At 38.6% G+C, this 12,982-nt stretch overlaps 1 protein-coding gene across 1 annotated transcript in view; it reads left to right on the forward strand.

The window, feature by feature from the left end:
- Positions 1 to 436: 436 nt before the first annotated feature.
- LOC126095145 (exosome complex component RRP45-like) overlaps positions 437 to 12,982 on the forward strand; it is a 63,447-nt gene continuing 50,901 nt past the window's right edge. The window contains exons 1-5 of the mRNA XM_049909865.1: positions 437 to 816; positions 2,288 to 2,382; positions 2,457 to 2,679; positions 2,767 to 2,987; positions 7,657 to 7,878. Of these exons, the coding sequence (XP_049765822.1) occupies positions 751 to 816; positions 2,288 to 2,382; positions 2,457 to 2,679; positions 2,767 to 2,987; positions 7,657 to 7,878 (827 nt within the window). The 5' untranslated portion in view covers positions 437 to 750. The remainder of the gene's footprint in view (positions 817 to 2,287; positions 2,383 to 2,456; positions 2,680 to 2,766; positions 2,988 to 7,656; positions 7,879 to 12,982) is intronic.

The following is a 12,982-nucleotide window of genomic DNA, read 5'->3' on the forward strand; positions in this document are numbered from 1 at the left end:
TTCAGTTAATATGTTATTTAATGAAAATTACTTGATCAACGTATGTTCTTCTTTTATATACAGCGCGGGTACCGCCTCTGTTCAAGTACTGTAAAAGTAAAACAATTTTTCGCTTTTAGATATCTGACTTCAGCTGTAAAAGAATGGCCGATGAGAAAAATATCCAAGTCATCATGCAACATTTGCAGTTTACGACAAAAATAAATCACAATAAAAGATTAAGATACAAAATCCACTACTATCACAGGAGTAAGCGCGGCGAAAATATGTTAACTTCCGATGCTAATAGACGACAATAGCGTCAAAATTCTAATCCGGAGTAACCTTGGCGTGACATGGCCGTCCGTTGCAGGCCTATGCGAATGCTGCCACTTGAAATGCACTGTGGAATGTTTTGATGTGACGTGACGTGGTGTGACGTGACGATCAGTGTGAAATGACGTATACTCTTCAGCTGGTATCACAGTTCGTAGCCGAGAGCTAACAGGTCTCGCGAGAGCTCAACATGCAGACAGTGAAATTGGAAAGGATACTAATTCTGGCATTTACTTTCATTCTATAATTTTTGCAGCAGCTTGTGACAACTCAGCTAGACACAAATCTCAATAGATCGCCCATCCTATCATTTGTGTAGTACTGTTTTTTTTGTATATATCTTTGCTGTTCGTGCTTTGCTTCATGTTTACTGTCGTAAAGGACGCTGTTTATATGTTGTTGTTATGTAGTTGAGCCATCAGGTAACAAGTAAACATGAAAAGCGGTGTGTTATCCAGCTGTGAGAAGTCGTTTGTCCTTCAGGCTTTGACTGAAGGGAGGGTGAGTTAATGGCATTACAGTAGTTGCCAAAAGTTTGTAATAACAAATCCACGTTGTATACTACTTTGGTGCAGACAGACAGCATCATACTTTAATATGAAGACAGCAAAGCCTTCTACAACACTTTTACAGTCAGTGAGACTGTATAGCTCCCATTTATGGTTCAAGCATAGCACTCAGCGTAATCAGAGGCGAAAAAAATGATCATCACACGTTTGTTGAAAATAATTCTACTGGTTGTTATATGCCATAATTGTTATTGAATTTTCGTAGATTTACGTATCAGCGCACATTACACAACAATAATTCTTGCCATAATCACATAAGCACTTATTCGTGGCATTATTTTCAAGAGCTCCCTGCACTGCTGTCACCAACGTGCCTTTCATTGACACACATCGTGGAACTGATCTGCTGCAAAGTCATCGATGTTAATGTATGACTTCATGTTATTGTTTGAAATATATGCTGCCAGTCAGAGAAAATAATTTTGAGAGTGTATAATCAGTATTTCTTTGATTATTCTGGCACTAAAGGCATAATTTGAATGTACTGAAGTCTTCATGCAGTTTAAGTAAGTGGTCAGTATCTAGAGCATCTGTTCCTTTTAACGGATTATTGAATTACTTACCGGATTGTTGAAGAGTCCCATTTTGGCACTGCGATTGCCAGTTTGTTTAATGAAACTGACTTCTGTTCTTTTTGATTGTAGCATGACAATGTAACTATTTTGATATGGTACCATTTTACCAAGTGTCTCGAGAGATAGTACGTAGTTCGAAATTTCCATCAGGACATATAAATCCTTCGGAACAATTTGTTTAATAAAGAGATTTTTATTCACATTTAGGAGACATCAGACACCTTTATACATAGAGTATATTGGTTGGCTTCTAGGCGTGCTCAGAATTTACTGTGATTCTTCATAACTAAAGTGTCCTGATTCTGCCAATTAGAATTTCTGTATACAGGTCACACTGGGCTTCATTTCTTCGCAAGGATTAGTAGGACCCCATATTTAGTTTGAAGATACTTGCAATATTGTGCCTCATTCTGTTATACTGCTTTATCAGCAAGTTATTGTTACACAGTAAATATTGGATTAAGTATGAAACTTTGGTGCTGCTACTAGAGTGAGAATTTCAGATCTCCTTGGTTTCAAAATGGAAGTTGTACATTGAAAAAAAAATCCAGGTACTTCTCTTATTAAAGTCTGACTGCCATCATAAACACGGTAAAAATTAAGGATTTTTTGGACGTAGGACACACAAACCTATTCTGCTGACAGTTGACAATATTTTTCAGTCTACTTTGTGAGTGAAATTAGGACAGAATGAGATTCTCACATCATTAAGAAAAGTTGACAATATTCAATAAGAATTTGAGTGGGCTTATGTTTGTTGAGTCACCTGTAATTTAAATTTTTAGTGTTGTTGTACATTACTGATATCAGTAATGATTTGACTTTCAGAGACTTGATGGGCGAACTTTTAATCAGCACAGAGATCTGAAAATCTTTTTTGGCAGTGATCTAGGCTGTTGTCAAGTTTTATTGGGGCTGACCAGGTATGACGTCCTTAAAATTACATTTGTTTTTCAGCTGGTTTTTTGCCTCATGTAAATATTATTCACTGTTTTAGAGTTATAGCGCAGGTGTCCTGTGAAGTTCAACAACCCAAACCAACCCGTCCAGAGGAAGGTCTGCTTCTAGTTTATGTGGAATTGAGCCCTATGGCTGCACCTGATTTTGAGGCAGGACGACCATCAGACCTTGCTGTTCAGTTGAGCCGGGTTTTGGAGAAATGTATTAAAGATAGCAGGGCTGTTGACTTGGAGTCTCTGTGCATCAAAAGTGAAGAAAAAGTATATTAATCATGTGTGTGAAAGTATATTGATGCTGTTTTGTAAACAAGTGTCAGGTTTACATTTTTTTTTTTTTTTTTCCCGCAGGTGTGGGCACTTCGTGTAGATATAACAGTATTAAACCATGAAGGAAATTTGGCAGATGCTGCCTCTGTTGCTGCTCTGACAGCATTGGGTCACTTTCAGCGCCCAGATTTTACTGCTGAGGGTGGCAAAATAATCATCCATAGTGCAGAAGAGAAAGACACAGTACCAATAACGCTTCATCATTACCCAGTATGTGTCTCCTTTGCCGTGTTCAACAATGGGTGGGTGACTTCTCTATTCAGCTTTCTTTTAAAGCAAATAAATACAGGACAGTTATAATTAAATTTTCACTACTTGAACCAGTGTAGACAGAAAACTATTTACTGTATTAGTATTCAATTTTATAGGACTGATGATCAGACTGTGCAGTACAGGATTTGTGTTGTTAGTACAGTGTGTTAACTGTAAGATGGCAGAGTTGTGAGGGGGGTGCAGGGAGAGGAGGAAGCAAGCATTGGCTGGCGAGGGTAGAGGAGCCGTTGGGGGGGGGGGGGACAAGGCACACCTACCGGTTGCAGTGCTGGCACTACAAATTGCACGTCATGCTTACATGAAAGCAGACGAAAGGCTTGGAAGTAAAACTCGCTTTAAATGTTGTTCGTAAACGAAACTGAAATTGTCATGTACATTCAAATCTATATGTATAAAAATGAATGTATGTATGTTTGTCTACTATGCACTCACAAACCATTCATCCGATTGCAATGAAACTTTGGTGAATTGTTCTCCAAACGCCCGAAAAGAGTAATGGACAATATTTCAACAGTTAGGTCACAGTAGCATGCGTAGCGCAATTGATTCTTTGAATGCTGTAATTTATTACTGCAATTATCTGTCACCTTATTTATGTTATTTCATTGTAGCCATTTTTGTTAGTGTTTTTGTGGAACCAAAAAAAAAAAAAAAAAGATTAGGTAAAGGCTTGTCATGCAGCGGACCCGGGTTCGATTCCCACTTCTCGCAATTCTTTTTTTCCTTTTATTTCATTCCCTGCAATGTTAGTTAAACTATTAATTATAAAATTTAAATGTACTTAAACAGGTCATATAGTATAATGTAACTGTCAATCTCTATATATAAAAATGAATGTATGTATGTCTGTCCTCTGTGCGTTCCCAAACCATTCATCTGATTGCGATGAAATTTTGGTGATTTGTTCTCCGTACGCCCACGAAGGTTCCTAGCTGGGAAAAAAAAAAAAAAAAAAAAAAACACATTCTGGAGGAGATATGATGTCATAAACAATGTGATGCCACTGCGGGAAAATACTCAGATTTATGCATCCACTATTTGAGAATGAGAGCACTTGGTGACTAGCAACAAACGTTACATACAATTTCAAACCTTTACGAAAAATTTTCTCACTGGCACCCTCCACAAAATAATGAAAGGAAAGAAAGTTGTCGCTTACTACATTTTCTCAGTACATACCGTAAATCAGCCGCAGTAGGCATGACGTATTAATGTATTATTTTGTTACTATTAACTCTAATGGCAACATATTTCGCATACAGTATCCACATATATCAGTAAATGCGCCGGCAAATTTATGTCTCTTTACGACATATAATTCAGGAGATATGATGTGGTAAACATCAAGATGCGTGAAAAAGTGCCACGTCAGGCATGACATTTTGTTCTATTATTTCTTCACTACTAACACTATTCGCAACTCGTTTCACAAACATGTTACAAAAAGTATATAAAACTACGGGCGTATTCCTAAAAAACGTTGTGCCAAAATTTTAAATCAATCGGTCAACAACTTTCCGAGATTTCTTCCATTGTGAAGCACGGGCGTACAGCTAGTGTTTAATGAATATCTTAACTGCAGCAATGAAGTACGCTTATCACAAGGAAAGGGAACAGTCTGAAATAGAAATAAAATTTAATACTTAATGAATGGCAGATTGTTTTTCGTATTTATTCGAGATGTCATGCTTTTGTAAAATCATTTAAAGCCATGTGGTCCACCGCTTTCACTGTCACTATGTTCCGTTTCTGTGTTTGATTAAAATAGAACAGAAATACAATTTGCAACAAACTAATGGGAGATTGTTTTTGTTATTTATTCAAGCTGTGATCTTTTGTAAAAACATTTCACGCCATGTGATCAGTCGCTTTCACTGTCACTGTCTTCTGTTTGTGTGTCTGAGCCTTCCTCACTTACATCTGATGTGGCTGTGTTAATGATAATTTTGTCCACAGCAATTTCGATGACACCATCACGTGCCCAATATTCTTCTTCTGTTTCTTTAACTTTCTTGCAATATCCCTTCCAATCATTGGCAGTAACCTACTGGAAAGCTGTGTCCACAAGATTCAGCATGTTTGTGGCAGCCAAGTCCCCTGATATGTTGTGCTCCCTAACATGCCTTTTTATCTTCGCCCATGCTAATTCTATTGTGTTTAAGTCGCAGTTGTAAGGTGGCGAGCGAATGACCTGGTGGCCTTTGCTTTCAGCCAACAGGTTTACAGCAAAAGACTTCTCAGCTGGCTTATTCGCTCGTACTTTTGCATACAGCTCGTCCTTCCTCATACTCTTATCATAAGGGATATTTCTGCATTGCAGCCACTCCAGCATTCGCACTTTCATGTCAAACTTCATTGGAGTTCTCTCTGTTTGCCTTTTATGGTAAGGAGTGTTACCCATAACTATTACTGAATTAGGCGGGAGATTTGGCAGTACCCTCTCTCCGAACCACTTCGCAAAGTTTGCCAAATTCATCTGACCCTGATAATTGCCCTTTGTTGACTTTGCCCAGAACATAAGTTGCCCTTCCTTGACGAACCCATTCTTGGATCCGACACTTGCAACTATCAGTCTTCTCGAAGAGCTCCCCCATGCAGTGACACCAATGACACTCTCTTCACGTAAGTCACCCTTCCTCTGCCAACATTTATTAAATGTTAAGTTATTATCGATCCATGATTCATCGAGATAAAATATTTCTCTGCCTGCTTCCCTGAAGTTCTTCATGTCAACAATGAAACGAGATCGCCAGTGCACAATGTGTGGACGTTCTAACAACACATTCCTCTTGTTTTCCACGTTATGCTACATGAATCCCATACACAAAAGTACTTTTCTCAGCGAGACAATACTCCACTTCCAACCAATTTTGTCGTGCAAAACTGGAAGCGGTGTTCGCAGGCTCGGCACAATCTTCCACACTCAATAAAATTCTGCTATCGTGTCGCAAATGACACGTTGGTTGAAATCATTGATCATTACTTCGATTTCTCCACTTCTTTTCCTAAGTTAAAAGAGAGAGAAAGATTTATAAGAAAATGCCTTCTTGACTGCATGTATTTTTTTGAATTTGGAAATGTACTGTAATATGGATGTGTTTTGAAATAATACAGTAACCAGTGGTGTTTCCATACAAAGCAATACGGTAGCAAGGAAAAATGAAATATAAGGTAATTCGGACGAAATAGGAGGCTCCTTCAAAGTGATCGTGAACAAAATATCTGAAATGGAACTCACCTTTTCTTTCCAGGCGTTTGTGGCGATACGCCAGGATGATTCTTAGAAAACTGTTTGAATCTTCCAATGCTACGCATGCTTTGTCCTGTGTATGTAGCAGCTCTCACTGAAGATTTGTAAATGGGGTGAAGCAATTTTTTCTTTTCCCTTTCCCTTTCGCAGCATTCAATCACACGCAATATAATTTTGTGAGCATCACTTTGTAATACTGGTTTCCTTCTAATCGTAGGCCTACCTGTAGGAGTTGTTGGTGACTCCCGAGATGGGGCCAGCAACTGCCTCTTCACTCATTTTGATAATGTTTAGCACAACTGCACAATAAAAACACGCAGAACAGTACAGCGCAAAACATTAACGAAGCAGACGACAATGGCTATCTTGTACAACACAGTCAGCTACGTAATGTCGGCAGCAGTCGAAACTGCATGCCTACCGAAGCCTCCCGACATTTACCAACTTCTACTGATTCAGGACTGGGGAGAGGTCTGCCATCTAAAAGTTAACACACTGTAGCATTAGCTTTGAGACTTGCCCTTAGGCATCGGTACTGGTACAGCAACGTAGGGTTGAAACACAAGCATTAGTATGCATTACAGTTGTAGACAATCAACATAGATGTGGTTAAGGTATGTAGGGCTTCATTTGAAAGGCTGTCCTATCAAAACATCAGTAATAGTGCTGCTGCTCATTAAAGGAATACAGGCAAGTCCTCTTTTCACATCAGCATTGAAGAACATGATTTGGAAGTTCGAATTAACAGGTGATTTTGGAATTACTTCTGGGAGAAGCCAACAGCCAATTGCACCCTGAACTGTTGAAGAAGCTTCTGTTTCCATGGCAGAGACGCTCAATGCAATGTGTGATCCTCATGCAGTACATTAGCTGTACAAGATGGCTATACATTCCTGGGTCCACAGTTTGAAAAGTGCTGTGAACAATGGTGAAAATATGTCCAGGCTGTTGTGGATGCAGATGTTTGTCACCCTGAGCAGTGTTTGTAACCTGGATGTAACTTGGTACACAATTAAAGTGTGTTTCTTTCAATGGTTTAGTCATTATTTTTTTCAATGGTTTATTCAGTATTTCTCTTCATCGTGTGGTTACAAATGTTTCCACAAAGTTTCATTGCCCTATGATCACTTGCATCTCATAAGGGCCCTCCCAATTAGTGAAAGTTTAAATACAACTGTCCCGTAAATATAATTTGAAACATCTGTAACCTGCCTTGTAGGTATTCAGCATAAATTTTGTTCACTAAATACAGTATTTTACTTCGTGTTAAGTCAATGTCTTTTTGTTTCTTCATTTCTGTTTGTTTGTAAGGATTGGCTTATAATATACTAATGTTTTTTGAACTGTCAATATTGTATCACAATGTGGACTTGTTTCTTTTTTCTAAGGGAGCATGTAGTGGCAGATCCTACGGAGCTAGAAGAGCGTGTTGCTGAAGCTCATATAGTGTTCGGTATGAATTCATACCGTGAGCTTTGCGGCGTTCACTTGGGAGGCAGTGCACTTGCAAATCCCGAGATGATTATACAGTGTGCAATTCAAGCTGCCGTACGTGCATCTCGGGTTGTAGAGATAATACGGAGTGCCTTGGAAAGTGATGCCAAAGCCAGGTGATTTTCAAACATATTTTATAAACATCTTGAGTTTAGTAATAGGCCATTATGGTTCATCAAAATACTTCCAGTGGATTGAGAGTGTCAACTGCTTTGTTTACTGGCAGCAAAATTCAAATTCTGTATACAAAGTACAGCAATACTATTGCTAATAGTGATGGTGGGGTGGTGGCGATAGCAGTGGTAAATGTTAATTTACTTGTAAGTGGAAGTACAAAAATAAGAGTAGCTCTGTGATAGAAATTTGGGTTACTTGCCCCTGTTAGGGACTTTATGATAATGAAAAGATCTAATGTAAATGGAAGATACTCAATTGTGATAGTATAATGAATACATTTAACAAACAGGGAAGATAGATCCATACAGCAAAAGAGCCTTGACAGCTTGCAGCATCATTTCCACCTTTGAGCATGAGGTGCAAAAAGCTACCATCAGTACTGCCTGAAAGCCATAGTTGTCTACAAATGCAGCAACCGATCGAACAAGAGCGTCCATCAGCTCAACCACAGGTAGGCACCGGTTGGCTAGGCAATCTGCCAGGCAGTTCTGTTTGTTCACTGCTGTGTTGAGTACACATATGGACACATCTGATGCTTGGCATCATATGAAGGTTAACACTTGCTAATGAATTTAGCTAGAACAATGACTTCTCGAAATAGGTCGTTGTCATTTTCCCATTGTTGGGAAGAACAATTCTTACTTTTTGAAGAGAAAAAAAAGAGAGAGAGAGAAAGAAAAAAAAAGATGGGTTCTCTCAGTCTCCAGTGTGCCATATGATGCTTAATCCAATGAAGAAGTACAGTACTTGTCCCTTCACCCCACAAAGTTTGGTGAGTTGGATGGCACTCCAAGGAAACAACTCATTACAGCACTGAAGGGCGAAGTAAAGCAATGGGTAATATTGAGGCACAAAAAAGTCATAACGTAAACATTCTGCATGTTAATTTAATTCATTAATTTCAGTTGTTACATGTGTTTGATGCAACTAATTTTAGATCATGACATGGAGGGATGTGCAACATTACAAACAAGCTACAAAGTTGCACACATTATTGCAGCAAGTGGCTTGCCATTAGGGCTGTTAATGAAATATCCGTATTTTTCTCCAAAAAAATATCGATATATATTGATATTTTCCATTCAACTTTTTCCAAAAAATATCGATATATATCGGCGTTATTTTCCCCTGATATGTTAATAGCAAAGTGGCAATATCAAGTGCTGATATTTTTATTTTATGTTACATCTTCTCACCTTTTTTGGTAAATATTTGAAATTGTTCTTGAACATAATTTGTGAAGGAGTTTTACTACTTTTTTTGTTTTCACCACATCCAGTCTTTCTCTTTGTGTGAAGTAAGTATATACAGCACAAAAGAAGTCCGATTGCACAGGTGGGGGGGGGGGGGGGAGGGGGGGGGGGGGGGGAGTGGTTGTTCGAATGGCATAACAAGATTTCCAATGTGAAAAAGTAGCATTAAAAACAATTTTTAATTCAACTAGTGTGCTATTCCTTCACACTGGCGGTCTTCAAAAACAGTTGCTGAAAATGATGAACAAAAAAGCTAAATGAGAAGATTGGTCTTTGCGTTGGGCAGAGGCGTATAAGGGGAAATGCTGATGCTATCGGCACTTGGTGCTATCAACAGAAATTGCAACGTTTAGCTTCACCATACAATTTTGACACAACTGCTAGGTTGCTGGCGTTAACAGAAATTAAAAAAAAAAAAAAAAAAAAAAAAAAGAAACAGGAAAGTTGACATGAAGTGTTCCGGACAAATCCAATACATGATGAAACTGAGCAACAGACACCTCAGACAACTTTTATTGTGCCAGTTACCTGCAACCTTTGTTAGCAAAGTGGTTATTGCCAAGTGTGAAGATGCATAGTTTTCATTTTAATTCTTGCTCTGGGCGAGGTAGGCAGGCAGGGTGCTAGTTTTTGATGTATAGAATATGTAATAATAAATTGATACTTAAATATAGAGCTCTAAAACTGGCAGTATATTTACAATGCGAAGCTTATATTTTTATGGGCCGGTATGTCAATATTTTTTCCCTCGATATATCAATACTTTTTCTCAATATATAGCGAGCCGATAATGATATTTTTTTAAATATCGATATATCGGAGTTTTGAAATTTTTAAAAATATCACAGTCCAACGTGCCATTTTCGGTGGGCTCCTGTTCATATTGTATCTACTGGCCATCGTAGGGTGCTTAATGCCAGTAGAGGTAAAGAAGTTTCTAGCAGTTGGCCTCTCCAAGAAAACTCATTGGATCTGAGATATGGGTGTGGAACAGGAGAACCAGTGGACGGAAAGAGGCCGGCTTTTCTTCCTTATTCATTAGCACTTGATAAAACCAGTGATGTAACAGTCAATGTGCAGCTTCCATTGTTTGCACAGGTTTTTGACTTGGAACAACAGGTTTTTGTGGAGCTTAAAAAAGACGGGGGAGGGGGAAAGATAAGAAGCAAGATTAAATGCCCCGTCAACAATGAGGTCATTACAGACAGAGCATCTGGAGTGCCTTAGGGAAGTCATGGAAAACTGTAATCTGGATGGCCGGACATCCTGCTGAATGTGAGTCCAGTGTGCCATCTCTTCATCTCACTGACTATCTCACTCAGTGATTTTGTGCTTCGTATAAAAGAAAAGAAATCAAGTCCGAGTTTGGGAAAGACATATCAAGTATACACAATTGTATCCACCAAGAGGTCCTTTGCGCAAAAAAGTGTGCAATATGGTTACTTCATGAAGGTTGTGGTGCAATGTGTGAACTTTGTAAACAGGCGTAATGTCAGTCACTGCCAGTTAAAGCGATTTTTGCAAGATTTGGAAGCAGCACATGATGACATACCTTATCATTTTGCCGTGTGGTGGCTTAACAAAGCAAAATTCTCAACATATTTGTTGCAACTTGGTAGGAAATCAACACTTTTATGAAAGTAAAATCAAAGACGCAGCCAGCACACAGTGAGGACAAATGGGTTGCAGGCTTGACCTTTCTCACCAATATTACTAGACACTTGTTGTTGTTGTGGTCTTCAGTCATGAGACTGGTTTGTTGCAGCTCTCCATGCTACTCTATCCTGTGCAAGCTTCTTCATCTCCCAGTAACTACTGCAACCTACATCTTTCTGACTCTGCTTAGTGTATTCATCTCTTGGTCTCCCTCTACGATTTTTACCCTCCATGCTGCCCCCCAGTACTAAATTGGTGATCCCTTGATGCCTCAGAACATGTCCTGCCAACCGATCCCTTCTTCTAGTCAATTTGTGCCACAAACTTCTCTTCTCCCCAATCCTATTCAATACCACCTCATTAATTATGTGATCTACCCATCTAATCTTCAGCATTCTTCTGTAGCACCACATTTCGAAAGCTTCTATTCTCTTCTTGTCCAAACTAGTTATCGTCCGTGTTTCACTTCTATACATGGCTACACTCCATACACATACTTTCAGAAACGACTTCCTGACACTTAAATCTAAATTTGTCACTCCAAGGGAAAGGTTTGATTATTCCTAATGTGTGTGATGTTCGTGGACGAACTCCATTTATTTGACTGGCAGCTTGCTACAGGGAATGTTACAGTTATATTCAGACTCTTGTTTTACAGCTTATTATCAAAACATTGTGCAACTCTTGTCAGTCTTTTGAGACAAGCATTAAGGTCCAGCATAGACAACAAAATGAATTAAAACTATTTAACACTTAAGTTTCCATAATACCAGTTGCTGTGCTTTTGGAAACACAATTAGAGCTGATTGATTTGCACTCTGCTGTAGGACAAATATAACAACAGAACCAATTTGGTAAGATGGTATCATGATATTCATGCAGAAAAGTTTCCAAAGCCGCACAGGACTGCTGCTAACATTATATATCTGTTTGTCTCAACATATATTGAATTGAAGAACAACCACAGCTGAAAATCATATTGATTAGATTGAAAATCTGCTTCAGTTGTGAATAATATATCTTTCATTGCGTGACTTAGTTTCGGAGACCTAAAGCTTCATCATGGGGTACCACATGTAAATAGAACGGCCAATTGAGTTTGTACCCTTTATTATATGTCCATTTGTATAATGGTCATAGATCAGCTTTGACAGTCTTCATACTGTCCTCATCACATGTGTAGATGAAATGATATGTCATTGATGTGTAATGAGAAGCGTATTGAATCTGTTACCAAATCCTGGGGATACATTATATTTCCTGTTTGCATTGTGACTTTGTAGACCCAAGCTGGACAGCAGGTATTAGCAAAACCATCTAGTATGCTTGGAGAATAATTTAAGCTGCTAAGTACGGTGAATGAAATATCAAAATCACAGTATCAAAGGCTGTTCTAAAGTAAAAAAAGAACTTGATAGTTGCTTCTTATCAGTTCATACCTGCCTGCTACTTCTTTTATAGGCGGCTTTTCTTTTTCCATGTTAGTGGAAGGTGCCATTTTGGATTCCGTGAAATTTCTGCCCCTGATAACTTAAAGATATGGTCTGTTATTCATTTACATCCAACACGTAATCAGAATTGCAGAAGCTTTCAATTTCTGTCTTTCAGCTTTTTTGGAAAGTTAGTCCTGTACTGACTGTGTCTTTGATGAATCTAATTATTCATTTGACTGTATCTCAATGGTTATTTAATTTCAAACTGAGGTTACTTACAACCCTCACAACATATACAATTGTCCAGTCTTATAGTCTTGAGCCATGAACCACCAGCTTGTTGGTGAGGAATATGACTGAATAGAAGTTCCTTCACCTGTAATTTATTTCACATTTTTGTAGCTTCAAAACAGATTTGAGAGAGTATGCAACCAGATTGCAATTTTCTGTGCAAAATTTCTTTCCCGGCATATTTACTTTGACCGATGTTGAGCATCTCTTTGCTGAGCTCTTTCGGGTTCAATTGAGTTGTGACATGGTGTCGTCGAACATTTTGACGAGTTGCCTATTCTTCATCTTCAGCTGAAGTTCTAGGTGTGTGTCTAGTTAGTTTCCTAATAGCTGCTGAACTGCAGACTACTCTGTTTGATGGGCCAAACACATGCCTCCAGAAGAGATGTCACAACCATGGCTGCCCCTTC

Source organism: Schistocerca cancellata, chromosome 8 (genome assembly GCF_023864275.1).
Source record: "Schistocerca cancellata isolate TAMUIC-IGC-003103 chromosome 8, iqSchCanc2.1, whole genome shotgun sequence".
NCBI lineage: Eukaryota > Metazoa > Arthropoda > Insecta > Orthoptera > Acrididae > Schistocerca > Schistocerca cancellata.